This window comes from Schistocerca piceifrons, chromosome 3 (assembly GCF_021461385.2).
Source record: "Schistocerca piceifrons isolate TAMUIC-IGC-003096 chromosome 3, iqSchPice1.1, whole genome shotgun sequence".
NCBI lineage: Eukaryota > Metazoa > Arthropoda > Insecta > Orthoptera > Acrididae > Schistocerca > Schistocerca piceifrons.
Genome location: NC_060140.1, coordinates 504,882,920 through 504,905,354, shown reverse-complemented (window position 1 = coordinate 504,905,354; position 22,435 = coordinate 504,882,920). Strand labels below are relative to the sequence as shown.

Sequence of the window (22,435 nt, the reverse complement as noted above, 5' to 3'; positions counted from 1 at the left end):
AGTGAGATATGCTAAAGCCATTACATTTCACTCCCGTTGGTATCACGAAAACAAGCTATCACTAATTACAGCAGACATAGCGGTGTTTAAGCAGTCATTCATCCCGTGCTCTATGTGTAAATGGAACAGAAGGGACCCCTAATAAATGGTTCATTGGCAAATAGCGTCTGCCATGCCCTTCAAACCGGTTTGGGGAGTATAATGATTGTACTGCAGATGTAGAAAGTGCCCGCTCTCATGTATGTACGTGAAGCTCGCTGATGAGCCTCTTTGAACAAAAGAACAAAATGCTTTTGGGTGTTAGCCCAAATCGTTATGAAACACTATAAAGCAACGTTTCGATCATCCTTACAGCTGTCGTCTTCAGGGCAACAAAATTTCTCTCAGTCATTCTGAAGAGAACCGCTTCAAAAGTCGGCTGTGTAGACTAGTGTTTCATAATGAAGGCCCAACACGCAAAAGAATTTTATTCAAACTGGCGCTGACAGTGGAAGTCTACGGACAGATGCGAATGAGGCTGTGTTGTTTGTCCGACAGCGGCAGCGGCTGCGGTTGCAGTGGCGGTGCTGTTGCTGCAGGTGGCGGCGGTCGCAGCAGCACCCAGGAACGCCGGCTGCCTGTCCTCCGGAGATCCCCGCTGTTGGCGCTCACATACAGGTAAGCTGGAAGATGAACTATTACATCTACCGACTTGACACAAAATCCTAAGAAGTTTTGTGTTCAGTCAGTACACGGATCAAAGCAATCAGCCAAGATACTCGGAGCCCATTCTGGGGGACTACGATACTAGATGGTATCAGATAGATTATATAATGGTAAGACAGAGATTTAGGAACCAGGTTTTAAATTGTAAGACATTTCCAGGGCCAGATGTGGACTCTGACCACAATCTATTGGTTATGAACTGTAGATTAAAAGTGAAGAAACTGCAAAAAGGTGGGAATTTAAGGAGATGGGACCTGGATAAACTCACTAAACCAGAGGTTGTACAGAGTTTGAGGGAGAGAATAAGGGCACAATTGACAGTAATGGGGGAAAGAAATACAGTAGAAGAAGAATGGGTTGCTTTGAGGGATGAAGTAGTGAAGGCAGCAGAGGATCAAGTAGGTAAAAAGACGAGAACTAGTAACAATCCTTGGGTAACAGAACAAATACTGAATTTAACTGATGAAAGGAGAACATATAAAAATGCAGTAAATGAAGCAGGCGAAAAGGAATACAAACGTCTCAAAAATGAAATCGACAGTAAGTGCAAAATGGCTGAGCAGGGATGGCTAGAGGACAAATGTAAGGGTGTAGAGGCTTATCTCACGAGGGGTAAGATAGATACGGCCTACAGGAAAATTAAAGAGACCTTTGGAGAAAAGAGAGCCACTTGTATGAATATCATGAACTCAGATGGAAACCCAGTTCTAAGCAAAGAATGGAAAGCAGAAAGGTGGAAGGAGTATATAGAGGGTCTGTACAAGGGCGATGTACTTGAGGACAATAATATGGAAATGGAAAAGGATGTAGATGAAGATGAAATGGGAGATACGATACTGCGTGAAGAGTTTGACAGAGCACTGAAAGACCTGAGCCGAAACAGGGCCCCGGGAGTAGACAACATTCCATTAGAACTACTGACGGCCTTGGGAGAGCCAGTCCTGACAAAACTCTACCATCTGGTGAGCAAGATGTATGAGACAGGTGAAATACCCTCAGGCTTCAAAAAGAATATAATAATTCCAAACCCAAAGAAAGCAGGTGTTGACAGATGTGGAAGTTACCGAACTATCAGTTTAATAAGTCACGACTGCAAAATTACTAACGCGAATTCTTTACAGACGAATGGAAAAACTAGTAGAAGCCGACCTCGGGGAAGATCAGTTTGGATTCCATAGAAATGTTGGAACACGTGAGACAATACTGACCTTACGACTTATCTTACAAGAAAGATAAAGGAAAGGCAAACCTACGTTTCTAGCATTTGTAGACTTAGAGAAAGCATTTGACAATGTTGACTGGAATACTCTCTTTCAAATTCTAAAGGTGGCAGGGGTAAAATACAGGGACCGAAAGGCTGTTTACAATTTGTAGAGAAACCAGATGGAAGTTATAAGAGTCGAGAGGCATGAAAGGGAACCAGTGGTTGGGAAGGGAGTGAGACAGGGTTGTAGCCTCTCCACGATGTTATTCAATCTGTATATTGAGCAAGCAGTAAAGGAAACAAAAGAAAAGTTCGGAGTAGGTATTAAAATTCATGAAGAAGAAACAAAAACTTTGAGGTTCGCCGATGACATTGTAATTCTGTCAGAGACAGAAAAGGACTTGGAAGAGCAGTTGAACGGAATGGACAGTGTCTTGAAAGCAGGATATAAGATGAACATCAACAAAAGCAAAACGAGGATAACGGAATGTAGTCGAAATAAGTCGGGTGATGCTGAGGGAATTGGATTAGGAAATGAGACACTTAAAGTAGTAAAGGAGTTTTGCTATTTGGGGAGTAAAGTAGCTGATGATGGTCGACGTAGAGAGGATATAAAATGTTGACTGGCAACGTCAAGGAAGGCGTTTCTGAAGAAGAGAAATTTGTTAACATCGAGTATAGATTTAAGTGTCAGGAAGTCGTTTCTGAAAGTATTTGTATAGAGTGTAGCCACGTATGGAAGTGAAACGTGGTTGATAAATAGTTTGGACAAGAAGAGAATAGAAACTTTCGAAATGTTCTACAGAAGAATGCTGAAGATTAGATGGGTAGATCACGTAACTAATGAGGAGGTATTGAACAGAATTGGGGAGAAGAGGAGTTTGTGGTACAACTTGAGAAGAAGAAGGGACCGGTTGGTGGGACATGTTCTGAGGCATCAAGGGCTCACCAATTTAGCATTGGAGGGCAGCGTGGAGGATAAAAATCGTAGAGGGACAAGAGATGAATACACTAGGCAGATTCAGAAGAATGTAGGTTGCAGTAATTACTGGGAGATGAAGAAGCTTGCACAGGATAGAGTAGGATGGAGAGCTGTATCAAACCACTCTCAGGACTGAAGACCACAACAACAACAACAACAATACGTTTTAAATCCTCTTCCGGCCATACAGATTTTCGTTTCCTGTGCTTCCTCTAAATCGTTTACGACAATTAATGGGTAGGTTCCTTTGAAACGCGCAATCCTGATTTCCTTACCTATCCTTTCCTACTCAAAGCTTCTGCTCACTCTCTAATGTCCTCGTTTTTAATGGAAAATGACACAGACAAGACCCAAATACTAAATTTCGCTTTCGAAAAGTTGTTTGACAGGAGAAGACGGTGCTGTTGGTCCTTCTTTAAATTGTCGGACGAACGTCAAAATAACAAATATCGAAATAAGTGACCACGGGATAGAGAAGCAACTGAAACTGCTCAACAGAGGAAAGGCGACAGGACGTGATGGGAACCATAAAATTCTACGCATAGTATGAGGAAATAGCTCCTCTTCTAGCAACAGCGTACTGTACGTCGCAGGAGAGAAGAAGCTTTCCTAGTGACCAGAAGAAATTGGAGGTCATTTGGGTTCTCAAAAAGGGTTAGCAGACAGACACGCAAAACTATAGGCCTGTAACACTGACGACGACCTGCTATAGAATTTTGGAACTTGTTTTGGAACATTCTCACATACCATGACATTTCTGAAGTTCGAAAATCTCCGCTGTAGGAATCAATGTGGCTGCCGTAAACAAGGACCTGTGAAACCCAGCTCACTGTGTTCGTGCACGAGACCCAGAAAGCAGTAGATACTGGAGCACAGATTGATGTCATGTTTTGTCATCTCTGGAAGGTGTTTAATGAAATTCCACACTGCCGCCTAAAGAACAATATACAATCCTGCGGAATAACAGACCAGCTGTGTGACTGGATTGAAGGGTTTCTAGTAAACAGAAAACTATATATCATTCTTAGCAGAGGAAAAGTCAGATGTGAAAGTAACTTCAGGCCTACAGTGATGGAGTGTTAAACCACCATTACTTTCCTCAGCATACGAGTATAAATGACGTTCTGGATAAAATCGGAAGTTGCATGATCATTTTCGCGGGTAATTCCGTTGTGCACAGAAAAGTCGCAACGCTAGAAAATTCTAGAAAAGTGCAGGAAGATCTGCAGCGGATCGACACTTGCTGCAGACATTGCTAGTAGATTATCAGCATAAACAAATGTAACGTATTGCGCATCGATGGATAGAAAGACTCATATTGTATAGTTAGACGGGTACAGAAAGATTACTAGGGTGCTGTAAAACAAGGTATCAGTCCAGGGACCGGACTCTGCATTAGCTGACTGTGTTAGGGCGTCGATGTCAGAGTGCGGCTGGACCGTCACCACTTGGGCAGGGATGAGGAATACCTCGATGGCAGCTGACATGCTCGGCGCTCGAAGGAACTTGTAAAAGGTAATTAACAAACAAGCACTTAAAGTCCAAAATACGCTGTTGTCTTCATTCTTGGCTGAGAGCAGTAGCGGCGGGCAGAAGGGCGCTAGCCACGCGGGAATTCGCTGACACCCGCACGCTCCGTGCTATCTCAACCCCTTTAGCGGCGGAAGCACGGCGTCAGCACCCTTTTACATCGGGGCATGTTGGCTACAGCTCATCCGGCATTGTCCGTGCTGCCTCTGGTGTTAGCAGCTAAGGGTAGTGGCTTACCAGAGCACTCTCATACACAGCGCTCTGGCATGCACTGACTGGCTCTACACCGAGTGTGCATCGTAGGGCTGAGTCACACTTCAGCTCCCAAAAAGAGTAAGACCCGCAGCAATGGAGTGACATCACAGCACATTGGCTGCAGCTCGTTCGGTGTTATCCGCATTGCCTCCGCCGTCAGCAGCTCGGAGCAGTGGATCACGAGAGTGCTGTCATTGACATCGTAGACTTCACCACGGAAAGCAACCATAGGCTCCTTCCTGAATGTGCGGACTGGGTCACACTGCGGCCTCCGTCACGTGTAAGGCCCGCAGCATGTGAGTACGCCTACAGCAACAGAAGGCAGGCAGCACCTGTGGCATGCCCCTCTGCGATGACGATTGTTGAGTGATCTCTGGCCCTCCAACTAGGCCTCTGAAAGGCCAGGCGGTGACTGTCATTCTCAGCTTCCCATCAGTTTCGACTCGAACGCAGGACTGCAGCCTGGAGTGGCAAAATCCACTTGGCAGGACTCGCTGTTCCAACAGAAGATATAGACTGACATAGGTCCAACTTCCTGGTTGGCTGGAAACTGAGTACGAGTAGATCCAGTCACTAAATATGAGTGACATTTAGAGAGGAACTGTTTGACTTGCAGTGCTATTGCAAGGCGATGGTAACTCCCTTTTCTCGACTGGTCAGCTTTCTGCACCTGGCTGTAGCTGAAAGGTATCTTACCTTCTCCTTTCAGAAGCAGTAGTGAACATGTTCTGCAGCGTCAGTTCTCTGAATAACCTTTCTTACATCTGAGTTATGCCTTCGTAATTCACTCTGCGTGGTCAACAAGACGATGGCATTCTTCTCTCTTTCTATGATGTCATTTTTCCGCCTTGGCATCTTTCACACCCAGTTCTTAATGCGTGTAGCAATTTACTCTGTCATGCGGCTGTATTACATGCAACAACAGCTCTCCTTCCTTGTTGGCATTCCACCCATCTGTTGGACACTGACCTGCTTTGTTCGCCTCTTGCGTTACCGGAAGAAGACTTGTAAAATTCTACTCAACTCTCAAGTGTATTATTGCGTGGCTCTTCAGTATCTAGGAGTATGTGTAGGAAGCTGCTTAAAATGAACTTACACACATAAAACAAATCGCAGGTAAGGCAGATCCATTGGAAACACCCTCAGAAGTTAAGCCATCCACGAAGGAATAGCTTACAAAACCACTCTTTGACCAATACCTGAAATATTCCTAGTTAGCTAGGAATCCGTAGCAGAAGAATATCCAGAGAAGATCAGTGTGTTTCGTTACAGGTTCACTTACTAAGCGTTGAGGCTTTACAGAGATGCTCAATCGGCACCAGTGGCAGACGCTGCATAAGAGGCGTTTTGCATCGCAGCGTAGTTGACTGGTAAAAGTTCCGAAAGCTTACGTTCCTAGCATATCATTTCAGGTGTAAATAGGCTTAAAATAGCCTATGATATACGGTTACAAAATCTCCTGTTCGATTTAGGCTGACAAAGAGATAACGGTGGAGCTTAGTGAATAAAAATGTCTTGCGATGAGCAAATATGAAAATCGGTAAAACTCTTTTTTTCCAGTGAGGTACCCTGTAACTGATCTTATAATATGCAGTTTTATTCACACTCACCTGTGCTCTGTCTTTGTGTAGTTACGCGTATATCTGCCTTCAGTGAAGAAGGTTGATATATGCTGCACATAAGCAACTTAAATTCGCTGATGTGCAAACATAGGAATGACAGTTGAAAGAAAAACTGTACAAAAGAATGTAGAACATGTTTCTGTTGTAGAGTCAGGAGCTTCTATTACCGAAATAAAACTCAATATTTTGCAGTATTTACTAGTATTTATTGTGTTGCATGTTCTGAATAATTTCTCTGAGGATGGGAGGGATAACAATAGTTTCAGTTTAATGCTCTATCACGTTTAATAGTAGACAGATTAACAGAAAATTGTAAAGTACTGAAAATTTAGTAACGGTACCATTCCCACACAAGTCAAATTCATTCACAATGGGATTTCATAATCTACGAATATGTTGTTGACATGCATACAAACATACTTTGTTTAACTAGCTTCATGAGAAAAATAAACATTAGGCCAAATTTTCTGCACCTTTGAAAACATGACTCAAATTGTCTTATTATGCCGCATCATAATGTATAAAACTACTGCTGCTGGGTCTAGACCCAGAAGAAGGTCGCTGCAGCCGTGGCCGAAGCGTTGGTTCTTCTCCAGCAGCAGTAGTTTTATACATTATGACGCGGTACCATACCCAGAAAACTTTTATGTCGACTGACTCTGGCCGCGGAAGCCTACGCAATTATGTCTAATTATATTTTATATTTAACTTTATTTAATATTATTCTGTACGTTAAGAGAGAGTGATGTTATCGCACAACTGGAAAGTTCGCTGACTGATTTGCAGAAAATCTTAGACTTCGTTTAACCACCAATCAGTGCTTCCCCTTCCATCACTAAAGTATATGTGATGAGCTACAAGTTTCACTGTGTTCTGAAATTCTTGTGTAAATATATGATATTCCCAGATCAAGGAAAGGCAAGAACATCATTTCAAATAAAATCATTCTTATTACAACAATGAGGTGCTAAAAACGCTTTGATGACCGCTTGTCACTTACTGTACATGAACTACATCCAACATACATTGTAATCAGGCCACAAAAAATTCAAATACGATTGAAATTCCTGTAAAACAATCATGTCGTACATACGCTTAGCACAATGTATTTATTTCTTCTTTATATCTGACTGCAACAGGTACCGATGAGCAGCATCACGCTCTTGGGACACCAGACACTCAGAAATCGTCGCTTACTCAGTCAAAGGTTGAGAATGACAACACATGGCTACATTCTGAACAAGAGGATGCTGAACATGGAAGAAGTGAGCAACACTTAGTACAAAATGTAAAGAAGAAACCTTTATATGGCTGGTCTAGTCTCATAAAAGCTATATTTCAAGAGAAAGAAAACAGAAGCAGAAGCGAAGAAGATGACAGCAGCGACAGCAGTAGTAATGACAGCAGTGACAGCAGTGGAAGTGACAATGAAAATTCTAGTGGTGATAACAGTGACAGCAATGAAAGTGATGGAGATGATAGTAACAGCAGTAGTAGTGATGAGGAAAATACTAGTGGTAATAACAGCGGCAGTAATGACAGTGATGAAGATGACAGTAGTAATGATGATGAAAATACTAGTGGTAGTAACAGTGGCAGCAATGAGAATGATGAAGACGACAGTAACAGTAGCAACAGCAATAGTAACGATGATGAAAACAACAGTGGTAATCACAATGGCAGTAATGACAGTGATGAAGATGATAGTGGTAATGATGATGAAAATAATAGTGGTAATAACAGTGGCAGCAATGAGAGTGATGAAGATGACAGTGGCAATAGCAACAGCAGTAGTAACGAGGATGAAAACAACAGTGGTAACAACAGTCAGAGTAATGAGGATGACAGTGACAGTGGAAATGGTGGTGGAGGCGATAGTGGAGATGGAGGTGATGGTGGACATGGAGGCGATGGTGGAGACGGAGGCGATGCTGGAGATGGAGGTGATGGTGGAGACGGAGGCGATGGTGGAGATGGAGGCGATGGTGGAGACGGAGGCGATGGTGGAGACGGAGGTGATGGTGGAGACGGTGGTGATGGAGGTGATGCTGGAGATGGAGGCGATGGTGGAGATGGAGGCGATGGAGGAGACGGAGGCGATGGAGGAGACGGAGGCGATGGAGGAGACGGAGGCGATGGAGGAGACGGAGGCGATGGAGGAGACGGAGGCAATGGAGGAGACGGAGGCGATGGAGGAGATGGAGGTGATGCTGGAGACGGAGGCGATGGTGGAGACGGAGGCGATGGTGGAGACGGAGGTGATGGTGGAGACGGAGGTGATGGTGGAGACGGAGGTGATGGTGGAGACGGAGGTGATGGTGGAGACGGAGGTGATGGTGGAGACGGTGGTGATGGAGGTGATGCTGGAGATGGAGGCAATGGTGGAGACGGAGGTGATGGTGGAGACGGAGGCGATGGTGGAGACGGAGGTGGTGCTGGAGACGGAGGTGATGGCGGAAACGGAGGTAATGGTGGAGACGGAAGCGGTGGTGGAGACGGAGGTGATGGTGGAGATGGTGGTGATGGAGGTGATGCTGGAGATGGAGGCGATGGTGGAGACGGAGGCGATGGAGGAGACGGAGGCGATGGAGGAGACGGAGGCGATGGAGGAGATGGAGGTGATGGTGGAGACGGAGGTGATGGTGGAGACGGAGGTGATGGTGGAGACGGAGGTGATGGTGGAGACGGTGGTGATGGAGGTGATGCTGGAGATGGAGGTGATGGTGGAGACGGAGGCGATGGTGGAGACGGAGGTGATGGTGGAGACGGAGGTGGTGCTGGAGACGGAGGTGATGGTGGAAACGGAGGTAATGGTGGAGACGGAAGCGGTGGTGGAGACGGAGGTGATGGTGGAGATGGTGGTGATGGAGGTGATGCTGGAAATGGAGGCGATGGTGGAGACGGAGGCGATGGAGGAGACGGAGGCGATGGAGGAGACGGAGGCGATGGAGGAGACGGAGGTGATGGTGGAGATGGTGGTGATGGAGGTGATGCTGGAGATGGAGGCGATGGTGGAAATGGAGGCAATGGTGGAGATGGAGGCAATGGTGGAGATGGAGGCGATGGTGGAGATGGAGGTGATGGTGGAGATGGAGGCAATGGTGGAGATGGAGGCGATGGTGGAGATGGAGGTGATGGTGGAGATGGAGGCAATGGTGGAGATGGAGGCGATGGTGGAGATGGAGGCGATGGTGGAGATGGAGGTGATGGTAGTGATGGAGGTGATGGTAGTGATGGAGGTGATGGAAATGATGAAGGCAGTGGTGGTAATGATGACAATGGTCAGTCTGATAATGAAAATGGCAATGATAATGGGGGCACTACTACAGAAGGTAATATTGGTGATTGCCCTGCTGTGGGAAGTTGCCCATTACACGAAGATGCCGGATCAGATGTTACTTTGCTGCCACATGCAACTGACTGTGGAAAGTACTGTGTATGCGAGCATGGTATTCCAGTAACCATGCCTTGTCCTGCTGGACTTTACTTCAACCCAGAACTGAGAGTCTGTGATTGGCCTTGGGCTGCAGGCTGTAAGGCACCTACCCACCTTGGCAGTATATGGTACTTCTTGGCACAGATCTTACGCCGACATCATTAATGGATTCCACTCTGTATATCAACATAATCTGATGCAAATATACTATTACAGGAGAATGTAGCAGCTGTAACTATTATATTATTTTACAGTCAATATTTATTGTACTTTGAGCACAAATAAATTTTTTATACAGTGAACAGACTTATTTGTTTGTTCGAATTCGAAATAAAGTATCCTTAGCGCAGCTTGAAGTAACTCTCCAAACTTTTATCTATTCAATAAACCTATTTTTCTACCATGTGTGGCTGATTTGTTTCCTTTCTTCAGTATAACGTCATTACCATCATGCTGGCTTCAACGCCTTTGCCATCATCCCATTATCTCATCCTTGTCTTTACCCCATTACAAATACACTGAATTCCCAAAGAAACTGCTACACCAGCCTAACATTGTATAGGGCCCCCAACGAGCAAGCAGAAATCCAGCAACACGACATGGCCTGAACTCAACTAATGTCTGAAGTAGTGCTGGAGAGAGTTGACAACATGAATCCTGTAGGCATATCCATAAATACGTATGAGTACGAGGGGTGGACATCTCTTTTGAACATCACATTGCAAGGCATTCCAGTTATGCTCAATAATATTCATGTCTGGAGAGTTTGGTGGCCAGCGGAAGTGTTCAGAAGAGTGTTCCTGGAGCCACTCTGCAGCAATTTTGGACGTGTGGGGTATCACATTGTCCTGCTATAACTGTCCAAGTCCGTCGAAATGCATAATGGACGTGAGTGGTTTTCAGGTGATGAGACAGGATGCTTAAGTACGTGTCACCTGTCAGAGTCGTATCAAGGCGTATGATGTGTCCCATATCACTCCAAGTGCACACGCCCAACATCGTTACAGAGCCTCCATCAGCTTGAACATTCCCCCATTGACAAGCAGGGTCAGTGGATTCATGAGGTTGTCTCCATACCCGTATCCGTACACATCCATCCGCTCGATACAATTTGAAGAGGGTCGCCCGACCAGGCAACATGTTTCCAGTCATCAACAGTCCAATGTCGGTGTTGACGGGCCTAGACGAGGCCTGAAGCTTTCTGTCATCAAGGGAATACGAGTGGGCGTTCGGCTCCGAAAGCTTGTATCGATGATGTTTCGTTGAAAGGTCCGCACGCCGACATTTGTTGATGGCCCAGCGTTGAAATCTGCAGCAATTTGCGGAAGGGTCGCACTTCTGTGACGTTGAACGATTCTCTTCAGTTGGTCCCGTTCTTGCAGGATCTTTTTCCGGCAGCAGCGATGTCGGAAATTTTATGTTTTACCGGATTCCTGATATTCACGGTACACCCGTGAAATGATCGTGAGGTAAAATCCTTACTTCGTCGCTACCTCGGAGGTACTGTGTCCCATCGCTAGTGCACCGACTATAACACCACGTTCGGACTCACTTAAATCTTGATAACCTGCCTTTGTATCAGCAGTAACCGATCTAACAACTGCGCCGGAGACTTGCTGACCGCAGCGCCGTATTCTGCCTGTTTACATATCTCTGTATTTGAACACGCATGTCTATGTGTCAGTTTCTTTGGCCCTTCAGTGTGGTAGGGGTTTATGAGAGAGATGATAATCAGAATTGGTGATGGGCGCAAAGAGGAACAGTAAGGGAGAGTGTGAAGTAACTAGCATTTTTTATTTGCACACTTTTCCATTGGTGATTTTTAAGACATAGGAATGACATTTTGTGAATGGTATTGCGAGTATATTTTATTTAATAGTTTCACATCAAAGAGAGTTCCAAACGTAAATAACAAATAAATTCGTGTCAGTACAAAGATTAATCAGGAATTAGCAACATAGGAGTGGAGGAGTATGAAGAAATTTGCATAAAGATTTTACTTTCCGATTTCCTGCAACAACTCAGACCGCTTCTTCGTTAGGTCTAAGAGCAGTCAGATCACACTGTGGACTCCATTTGTCCTGACAATGCTTCTATACTAAAGAAAAATCGTAATGAAACTGTTCGCCGTCTTCATTACTAACTGCACTAGTTATCATGGAAGAAGACCAAATGATGGGACTAGAAATTTGTCACGTAACAATTATGTGTCATTGAGTACGACTTATCGTCAATGTTGCCAAACCTTCTTCAAGTCCTGTAGTTTGATTTCTGAACTGATGACCATTATTGGCATTTTATTATACACATCTACGTAACAGTTAAATTTAACCATGCCAGATTACCTGTGTGCACCGTTTTAAAGCATATCGATGTTAAATCTTAGTGAATCCAAGTTGCAAACATCATTTCATTTTTGAGCACAGAATCCACGACTAAGCCGAGCAGACAAAAACGCTGTTAAGCAGAGTTATTGGTTCTCATAAACTTGCAGTTTCGAGAAAAAATTTCAAAAAACATGTCACGATTGTTAAGATAACATTATGCTGAAATAGGAGAGATATGTGTCATTTGCGTAGTAACATGGGAGTCAGTGCACGAAGCTTAACGTCTGTGGCTTTTTACTGAGTAATTTACATTGACAAAAGACTGCTCTGGAGAGAGAAAAGCCCAACGTTTGAGTCATTCTGTACCGTCTCCCAGCATAGAGACCTGAAAAATCTCTGCTTGACCCTGCCGCTTTTTCACTCCTGTATGCCGGTGCTCGCGTACCAAGAAAAGGATGACCAAAAAACCCGTTTCACCTCTGATCTGAGAGTGAGCTTCTACAGTATGTTGCGGCTCACGTCGGGTTACTACAATACTGTCGTTTTATCCTCCAATTTGTCTTCTGTGCATTTTGTAGGTTTTGTTTTACAGATGACAACGACTGCTTCAGATATGGTTAATATCTTTGTGTGATCGGTCATCAGTAATTTTTTCTAATAACGCCTTCCCAGCCGGCGCCGTTCAACTTCTTAGCCAGTGCCTCTGTCCATATGAGAAAAAATATTGCAACACTTTAGGAATATAGAGAACAGTTAAAACTCCAACAACTGCATATAATTCTTGATTATCATCGATCTACGCAGAATAAAATGTCAATAAACGGTGAATGATCGTCTGTGCCTCGTTTGCGTTATAGCAGTTAGGAAGAGACACGCATCAGTGTCGCAGTAGTCCATGGTAAGTGATGGTGTTATGAGACACAATACACAACAATACAAAAATATTATTTTATCGTAGAAATTCTTTATACGATATTCTGAAATATTTACTATATTGTTCATATGTATTGGAACACGTATAAAGATCTTGTGGTAAATGGCGGCAATTTTTTTAATTGTTTACGATATAATATTATAATCGCACCAATCCTTCCACCTTCAAAACAAGAAGATCGATGACAGTTTAGAAGAAATATATCTGGTAGCCTCAGTAAGTCTAATGCCACTAGCTGCTTGAGGATTCAAGAACTGGTCACCTGGCAGCGCAGCTACTGAGCAGCTGCCGACTCCTCATCGAGGGATAGTGGGTAGAGACAACGGTGTCCATTGGAAGACTTCTCTTGTGCGTCCACTAAAGAGATAACACCGCAGACATAAGAAGATGAAAAAACACCATACACATGTTACTCGACTGACTAATTTATGTTTCACACAGTTTGACGATCTGAGAGTGGACGGCAGTATATTTAGCAGTTAATATTCAAATCTCAAAATCGCCGTTTTAGAAGTTACTTGGCTAAATAAAAGAAGCGTAACAGGAATGAACAGATCTAAGCAAATAGTTTTCAGTAGAAGAAAAATTGGTCTCCTCAGAGAGGTAAATCGTGGTATACTAATCAGTCATTCACACAATCCATCTTTTGCAATAATCTAAAATGTTGAGAAAAATGTAATAACAAAAGTAAATAGTAGTAAATAAGGTAAGTAAAAACACGCAAATAAGTATTGATGACATTCAAAATTTTTCTGGCGTATAGGTTGTTCATCGAAATTTCAGAACTGTCAGTCCTCAGTTACTTGCAGTCACAACATTTCGCGCATTGAGTCTTCTAGCCATCTTCAGGTGTATACTGCTGAAGCTACATAAGCAATGAATACCGCGATTAGCAAGGATAGTTCATTGAAATCTGAATTCGAGAGTCCTCAGAAAGCAATGAAAATTTACTAAACTAGATCTCGATATGGCGGGTGGGATCATTCTCCTGTTAGCTATAACCTAACTCACTCGGCTATAATGTAAAAAATGAAAAAAAAACTAGAGCAAGAGTAAATATGAAGTAGTTACTGAGGTTTTACGAGTATTACTAGCTTTATGCTGATGTAGTAAAAATATCATGAAACTCATTTGGAACATTCTTGTCGCTCAATGGTTCCTCCTTAATGTCTTGAAAATCTTCTGTAGCATGAAACAATGGTATTTAATTGTTACAAATACAGTGACATTACCTTGAAGTAATTCTCCCAAAATTAAGAAATTTCTTTAAGGGGTTCGGTAAAGGTCCAAATTCATGAAATGTTCAATTTTTACTTTTTTGCATTTTAAAAGTTTACAGGCTTTCCCTTTTGAACTGATATGTAATTTGTTCAGTTCGGAAGACTACAACTATTTTTAAAATATTTTTGAAATAAGTGCTGCATAGGTGTGAGCCACCATCGCGCCATTAAATTGCTGTCAAATGTTGTACTCATGAATCTACAAGCTCATCGCGTACATTTTAGTGATGTGAGTGAAAATAAGTGTTACACAATAAGTGTTTTGGCTAACCTGTGATAGTTCGATAAATATCGCTCAATCAATTGTCGTGTGTTTCATGTTTATTTACTCTTTTTTGATCCTGAAAATATTCAGTGCAGAAATCTGAATGTAGTGGACACACACAGAAACGAATGGGATCGAGACTTCGGCGACTGAAAGCTACATAAATAAACAAAAACTCAGTCATGGTAAAGGGTTGGCTGGGTAGGGAAGGTTAAGTGACAGTGTAATTGAAAAAAACCACAACTATTATGGAATAGCTATTAGGCAGAACACACACAGTGTCGATGAAATGAAGAAGGCTGTTTGGACTCTTTTTTCATGCTTTTTTAACCGATGAAAGTTCTCATCATTACTTGTGCCCCAAAGGAGAAAACAGTTGGTGTAAGTACAACAAGGGATTGCTAACTGGTGAAATGTACACTCATAAACTCAGTTTGCCTGATGCGGGAATGGAGGGGATAACACCTATTTTCAGAGACTTAGTAGCACTTGAACTGTTGAAAAAGTGTGTTCATGGAAAAACTCAAAGCGCCAATGAAAGTGTAAATAGTGTTATATGGTCAAGAATCTCAAAGACTGTGTTTGTTGGAATGGAAACACTTCGATCCGGTGTTCAAGATGCCTCTGCTGCTTTCAGTGATGACAACGTTGTAAGGTGCAAGGTATTTCGAAATATGGGAATGAAGATAGGTTTCAACATGGTACTTGCTTCAGACAAGGAACGCCTTCGTGCTGCTGACAGGACTGTAAATAGCTTTAATATACAAGCTACAGTAAACAGGAGGAGGACAAAGAGGAAGCTAAAGGAGGAACTTGCAGGAAGATATGCACCCTATGGGCCTGGAATGCACGAAAAAAGGTAATCCAAACTTTCTCGCTCGATTCCCAATAGTTTTATTTTTTCGTACATGTTTCTCAGGATCTACCAAACCACTTTGCTTCGGATTGCTTTGAATTTTTCCAGAGTCCCTTAAAATGCCGGAGCAAGAATCTACTTTCTCGGAATTGGCAGAGTATGCTTCAATCGTGGCATCATAAATTGCAGGTTTCCTTTCAACCAAAAAACTTGGACAGATCTGAGATACTAATACTTTACTTGAAAAATACAACACAGTCCTCGTAAACCTTCGGACAAGGACATGCTCCTTTGGCTCTGGCTGCTACGTTTCGCACCCGTCCATAAGCACGCTGTTGATCTGTTCTCCGTCCTCTAATATCATTCCACTTCGTTCTGTGCCCCTGACTGTACTTTCGTGAGCCATAATTCCGTCCCGTATGTTCATGGTGATAATCTTGCCTTCTTCGCAAACTTTTTCCAGAGGCGGTTTCTCTTCTGTCCCATGGTTTCATTTCGCTTTCGATTTTCACAAATATTATTCGCCCGGCTCTACAATTTGATTACTACGCAAATACTCTCACTGTGAACTTCGTGCAGCAGGCTTTTCGTGCCTACATACTGAGTGGCGTTCCCTGTACGGCAGTTTCAGAGAGTGACAGAATGGTATGAGTAGAATATCTTTGGTTTCCCTCTGACAACCATGCCTCCACCCTTGCTACCCTCCCTGTTTACCTTTCCCTGTTGCTTCATAACCTGGGTTGTGAGTAACTGAATCCACTTTCCCTTCTTCCCTTTTTTCCCCTCTCTCCTCCCTGATGAAGGAACAAAGTTCCGAAAGCTAGGAATGTAAATTTTCAGTTCTGTTTTATGTGTATCTATCGGCTGTACTGAGCTGAGGTAAGTACTGGCCAGCCCCTCTATCTCTTTGTTAGTATTTGTTTCACATCTTATATGAGATTTTCCATTAATCATTTAGAATGAAGGCTTTCAAGACCGGATGTCATTGTTACTGGTAAACATTCCGGGGTATAAGGTCGTGGTCCACGAAACCCTTCGGCAAGACTCAGTGAAGGAGGTAGATGTCCAGCGCAGTTCTGAACGAAACGTTAGGAACAGAAGAGCTTCGTGAGCCACATCCTTACATTCCGAAAGGTTTAGCAGCAACAGTTCCAGGTAGTGATTTCTCTAAAAAAAAATTTCAATAACTTGGAGTATGTTCCGTTATACATCTGGTTGTGTGATCGGCTTATGACGATATTTAGACTCTAATCTTATGAGCTTTTAGACCAGTATTTTGCCAGGAATGTCGTCTCATTCGAAACCATCTTTTTCTTTTTACAGAAATAACTTAATTCCAACTTTTTTGCCTTAACGAATCGTATCTATTTTTTTTAACAGTCGACTTCAGTTCCTCTCTAACAATAACCTTCACATTGCGGCGGGGCGGGTAATAATTCTCTTTCTTCGTACTGTTCACTGCAAAAGTTCCACCTACCTCAGTACGGCGTCAGTTCACCATCCCGTTTCTCTGCATGCGTATGTATTGTTCAGACGGCGTAAAAGCATCGTTGATGAAAACGTCGCCGATACTTACATAGCAAAGTCCGCATAAACTCTAGTAGCCAGCTATCCTGTAAATTCGTCATAATAATTTTCTGGCAGAAGGTGGTTGCTTCTTTCCTTCAGTAAAATGTCACAGTTCTAATACAATCCTTTTTATTTCCTTTAGCTCAAACGAAAAAACCTGCCATCAAGCCCTCATGTAATTAACTAACGAAACTACTACTCTCAGTTCACAGTTCATGCAATCCAGATCACACTCAAAGCAGCCAGAAATGTACTTAAGTCCGACCCGAATAATTACGCGATCTCACAGTCAATACTGCGCTACTGTAGATGAGTTTCACACTCGATCCTTTTCAGTGGATTTCTAGTAAAGACATTGCCCCCCAAAATTATTCCGTATATGTATACGAAACACGCCACGCGGAATTTACGCACAGACCGAAAGTTCACACGCGGTTATCATTCCAAAAAACCAATTTCAAAACTTCCAACTTTCACCAATCTGTTCGTAAATGCAACTGCCTTCACGGCAACACAATCTGGACGCGAGAAACCAATTACTTCTTCACTTTACACGTAATGAAGACTGAAACGTTCAACATGACCTGCACGTCCAATAGCTGACTAGCGACCGCTTGAATGCTGCTTCTATCACAGCATATGTATCTAGCAGTGCGCGGGAACTGCTTAACTCTGATTGGCCTATCATTTTAGCTGGCCAATCACAAGAATTGTTGGCCTGCTCCAATCACTATTGACAGATGCATTTACGCCGTTCCCACATGCAAATACTAATATAATGTTTAACAAAACCAAACGAAGAGAAATCTGGCACTAAATCTGCCCACTTTGATTACGTAATGTAATATATAAAATTAATCTTGAAATTAACATATGCCCCACATACACACTCTCACTCACTCTCATTTATTCCCACAACAATATAAGACACAAATAAAATTTTGTCTGAATTTTATATTACGAAAATCAAAAATAAAGTTTTGTAATTAAATCTTAATTAAATAATTCTGCACACTGAGAGTTCTGGTTATGTTTTCAAATGATACCAAAAGATAAAATGTTATTGTTCCTAACTGAATTTGATTCCCTAACTGTCGGTTTTGACTATGACAGATAGAAGGCTGAAATTTTTACACAGTCTTATCTTGAATAATAAAAACTAGCGCACCGATTTTGAACGAGATTGAATTATATTTAGTATAGTTTATTTAGATTCATAGGGGGTTTGAATATGTATGTATGTATGTATGTATGTATGTATGGTATTCTGCCTTACGGCAGGTCTTGTCATGGGTTAAGCCTCTTCCACTCTTGTCTGTCCATAGCCAGTCTTTTCATTTCTGAATATTTGCCTCATTTGATATTGTCCAGCATTTGATATCTTCTTTTTCCTCTTCCCCTTTTTCCCTCCACCATTCCTTCTATTTCTTCCTTCAATAAACAGCCCCCCCCCCCTCAAACAATGTCCAATCCAGTTCCGTTTTCTCTTTCTGATGACTTTCAGCATGTTTCTTTCTTCTCCAACTCTTCTTAACACTTTTTCATTCCTTACTCGGTCTTCTCACTTCACTTTTTTCCATTCTTCTCCATATCCACATGTCTAGTGTCTCAAATCTTCTTTCATCTTCCTTCCTCAATGTCCAGGTCTCCGCACCATATAGTGCAACGCTCCATATGTACCATTTGGCAAGTCTTTTCCTCAGATCTTTGTTTAGTGGTCCACAAAGTAATTTCTGTTTCCTCTTGAATCCTTCTTTTGCCATTGCAATTCTTTTCCTAATTTCTGTTGAGCAATACATATCATCCATTATTACAGTTCCCAAGTAATTGAAGTTATTCACTTGCTCTGTTTCCTCTCCCCCTATTTTCATAGGCTTTCTCCCCTTTCCTCCAGTTACCATGCTTTTCGTTTTCTTCTTGTTAATCTTCATTCCATATCCTTCTACTACCGTGTTTAGATCATCTAACATTTGTTCCATCTCTCTTACACTTTGAATGTAAGCTCCTGGTAAGTGACACACTGGCGCGTTCACACGCTGCAGTAGCAACAGGTGCACAGGACACATTGGTAGGACACAACTTGCTGCCTTCTTCACAGCCTCCGGCACCAATACTGCAGGCTGTACTGCAATGTAGCTTACTGCAATAATTATTATCACGCATTAACTCGCGACGTCACAACATGTTTTGCTTGAACCTCCCGCTTGAAGTCCGTTCATCGTCCACTGACAACACGTCTGAATCTGTACTGACTAGCAACCAGTTCACTGGACACATGCTACTGCCCTCGTTGTCTGAGATTGCAGAGGCAGGCATTCGGCACGACTTGCTAAGGTCGTACGTAGATCTTTCAACCAGTGAGTCCGACTCTGACGTTGGTTTCAGCTGTGGCTCTAGTGGTATTGAACATTCGGTAAGAAAAATAGGAGAGTTTTGCTTTTTGTTACACATGGCTATGTTTCTTTTTGTGACTCCCTTTAAATACCTTCGTGATTCCCTCTCTACTTTTCCCAATGCTGATTTTATTTCCCTCTCGAATTCCTCTTGATCTCTCTTACATTCTTTCAGGATTTCCTCTCGACATTCCTTTATGAAACTGATTAGTGACACTATACTCAATGTTAGTTCCATGTCTATTGATTATCCCTCAGCTACATCATCAAATCCGGAATCTTTGTATTCTTCTTTCTCCTTTAAGACACAAAGGAGCTACAGACGTTGGCTGCGAGTGGGCACTGGTTTAAATCCATGACGAAAGTTGCATATTGTGCCGGACCGGGATTCGAACCCGCGTCTCCTGCTTACTAATCAGATGCTCTGGCCTCTAAGCCATCTGGACACAATGGTCAGTCCAACTGCACGTACCACTCTAGACCATAGCGCACCTCCCGTCAGACCAAAATTTTTAACTTATCCACACACTACGATTCAGTGCCCCTTGTCCATTATCCTCATATCTCGCGCTATTTTGCCGATTTCATAAGATTTCTGGCGTGGTCTGCATCTGCACTGAAGCGATCATTGGCCGTCTCGCCTTAATCATATACTGAGTCTGTTCTTTTGGCACCTGACGGGAGACGTTCTAGAAACGCGCGTGCAGTTGCGGTGACCACTGTTTTCGGGTGGCTCAGTGCACGCCGACACTAGGGTCAGAGGGCTGTTGGCCCTCGGCAATAAAAAAGCTGAGTAAACGAATTAACAATGAACTTCAGCGTCTGTCAAGGAAGTCTCCCATACCAAATGCAACGAACAATCGCGATCATTTTTTTTTTATAGTGGTCTGAATATCTGTCTAGTGAGCAGGAGATCCGGATTCGAATTTCGGTGTGGCACAAATTTTCAACTTCCCATTGATTGAAATCAGTACCCACTCGCAGCCAAGGTTTGCGATTCCTTTGTGTGTGAGTTCATAGTGGCTGCTGGATCAAGATGGTGCCTGCTCTTTCTCACTTGTGCGAAAGAACAGACACTATATATGTACTGCATTCTCCCTCTTTGCTGAGTCGAGTTCCCCCAACATTGTCTGCTGGTATTTACTCTTTTACTAACGGCATTTTTACACTTGAAAATCAAAGATGTAGAACTCAAGTCTAACTTTCTTCTTCCATACAGATTTAGTCACACGCAAAATGGTTCAAAACTTTCGCTTCGATTGGTGAAATCAAACCCTACGCAGTTGCGTTTTATGACATTAATGTATTTTTCTGCGACTGTTGGTTGTTGTGTTGTGACGTGGTGCCAAAAGTGAGCTGGTACCTGTACATCGTAGTACCGGTCGTCCTGAACTGCTGTAATCTAAAGGTTGCCGTTTCGCACATGATCTCTTAGGCGATCATTCTTTTCAACCTCTCTGCACATGGCCCCTTCGCTGTATTGTTCGTATCTGTTCCCCAGGTTCACTGCTCCGACTGTTCCTCAACGAAAAGCATCTACTTTCACGGTAAGACAACAGTAATCCTCTCTTCACGTATATTATAGTTTGAATTTTCGGCGATTGGACATGAGTAAGGGATGCTTGAAAGAGAGAACACGCTTCTTTGTTAAATAAATTTGACTATGTTGCGTAATACCTTAGAACAGTGATTCCTAAACTTTTTAAGTAACGGGATACTCAGCAAAGTCCTTTTATCTTACTGAAATCCACATCAAATTAATATATGTGGAGGACACTGAAATTCAAAATAAGAACAAAAACATTTATTAGAAATATTTTCTTAGTGATGCAGTTCCATTCTTTATAGTTTACGGTAACTTTTAATCTGAAGAATTATAGTTCTGCTGTTTTATTAACATTTCTTTTAAAGTTAGGTATCACAGCTCTCAGTTATATCCGCTTGTCTAGGGCAGCATTTGTTCTCGACCTGTTTCACAACAATACGTTGTAACGAAACGTAGCAAAGTTAAGATAACCTTTTGGATTCTTCAGTGTATTCATGCTCAAGACTAACCCAGTACTCCTTCAGTGACACAGACTCAGCCGTGTGTTTTAATGCAGTTGAGCTCTGAAGATCAATGAATTCTTCGTATTCCAGGACGGTTAGCATCAGGTTACATGTTAATGGTAAATGGATTTTGTACCCAATCGATGTCAGTATCAGTATCTGGAAAGTAATCCGACAAAGGTTCCAGCAGATTTAACAAATGACCAGCATTGATACTTCTCATTTCACTTAGTAAGTCCAACGTGTTTTACTGCAGAATATTATATAAAAGTGGAAAATATTTAATATTGTCCTTTTCTACGCAGGTAAACCAGAACTTAAACCTGTTTTTAAAGGCTGGTGGTTGTTGATTTTCCCTGCAAATATGTAGTGATTTCGTTGACTTATCCAAAAACTTCGGCAAGATAGGCTAACTTTATAAGTCATTATTCATCATGCAATACTTCGGAAATGTTACTGACACTGACACGTTTTGCCCCATTTAGAAAACCTTCAGCTCGTCACGAAGTTCATATAGCCTGGCTAAATGCTTTGCCTCTGGAAAGCCATCGGATTTCAGTAAGCAGGAGGAGTGTCTCGTTCGGACTACCCATTTCTCACCAAACGTTTTTGAGTAATCTTGACTGGAGAGAACGACTTTTCATGTAATTAACGATTTTCACAGCGTCATCAAGAACTTTCTGTAAGTCTGATGGCATTTTCTTTACTACAAGAGCATAACTCTAGTGTTACATCCCGGCGCAGTATTTTTAAGTTATGATACGGTGCCCTTTATTTTTCCTACCACTGCAGCAGCCCCGTCGTTATATATATCAACACTTTTTTCCAATCAATGCTGTGTTTATTCATGTAACAAGCTATGACTTCAAATATTTTTTCCCCAGTCGTATTGGCTTCCAAAGGTGTGCAGAGCAGTAAATTTTCTTCGATAGATGTACCGAAGATATATCTCACGAATACAATTAATACTGATAGACTAGCTACATTAGTAGTTTCATAAAGTTGCATTGCTAACAAATCAGATGCAC

The 22,435-nt window shown here is 42.5% G+C and overlaps 1 protein-coding gene across 1 annotated transcript in view; it reads left to right on the top strand.

Moving 5' to 3' along the window:
* LOC124788782 (probable serine/threonine-protein kinase kinX) overlaps positions 1-13,478 on the top strand; it is a 93,496-nt gene extending 80,018 nt beyond the window's left edge. Inside the window, exons 2-4 of the mRNA XM_047256065.1 lie at positions 7,438-8,130; positions 8,177-9,525; positions 13,437-13,478. Of these exons, the coding sequence (XP_047112021.1) occupies positions 7,438-8,130; positions 8,177-9,525; positions 13,437-13,478 (2,084 nt within the window). The remainder of the gene's footprint in view (positions 1-7,437; positions 8,131-8,176; positions 9,526-13,436) is intronic.
* The last annotated feature ends 8,957 nt before the right edge of the window (positions 13,479-22,435 follow it).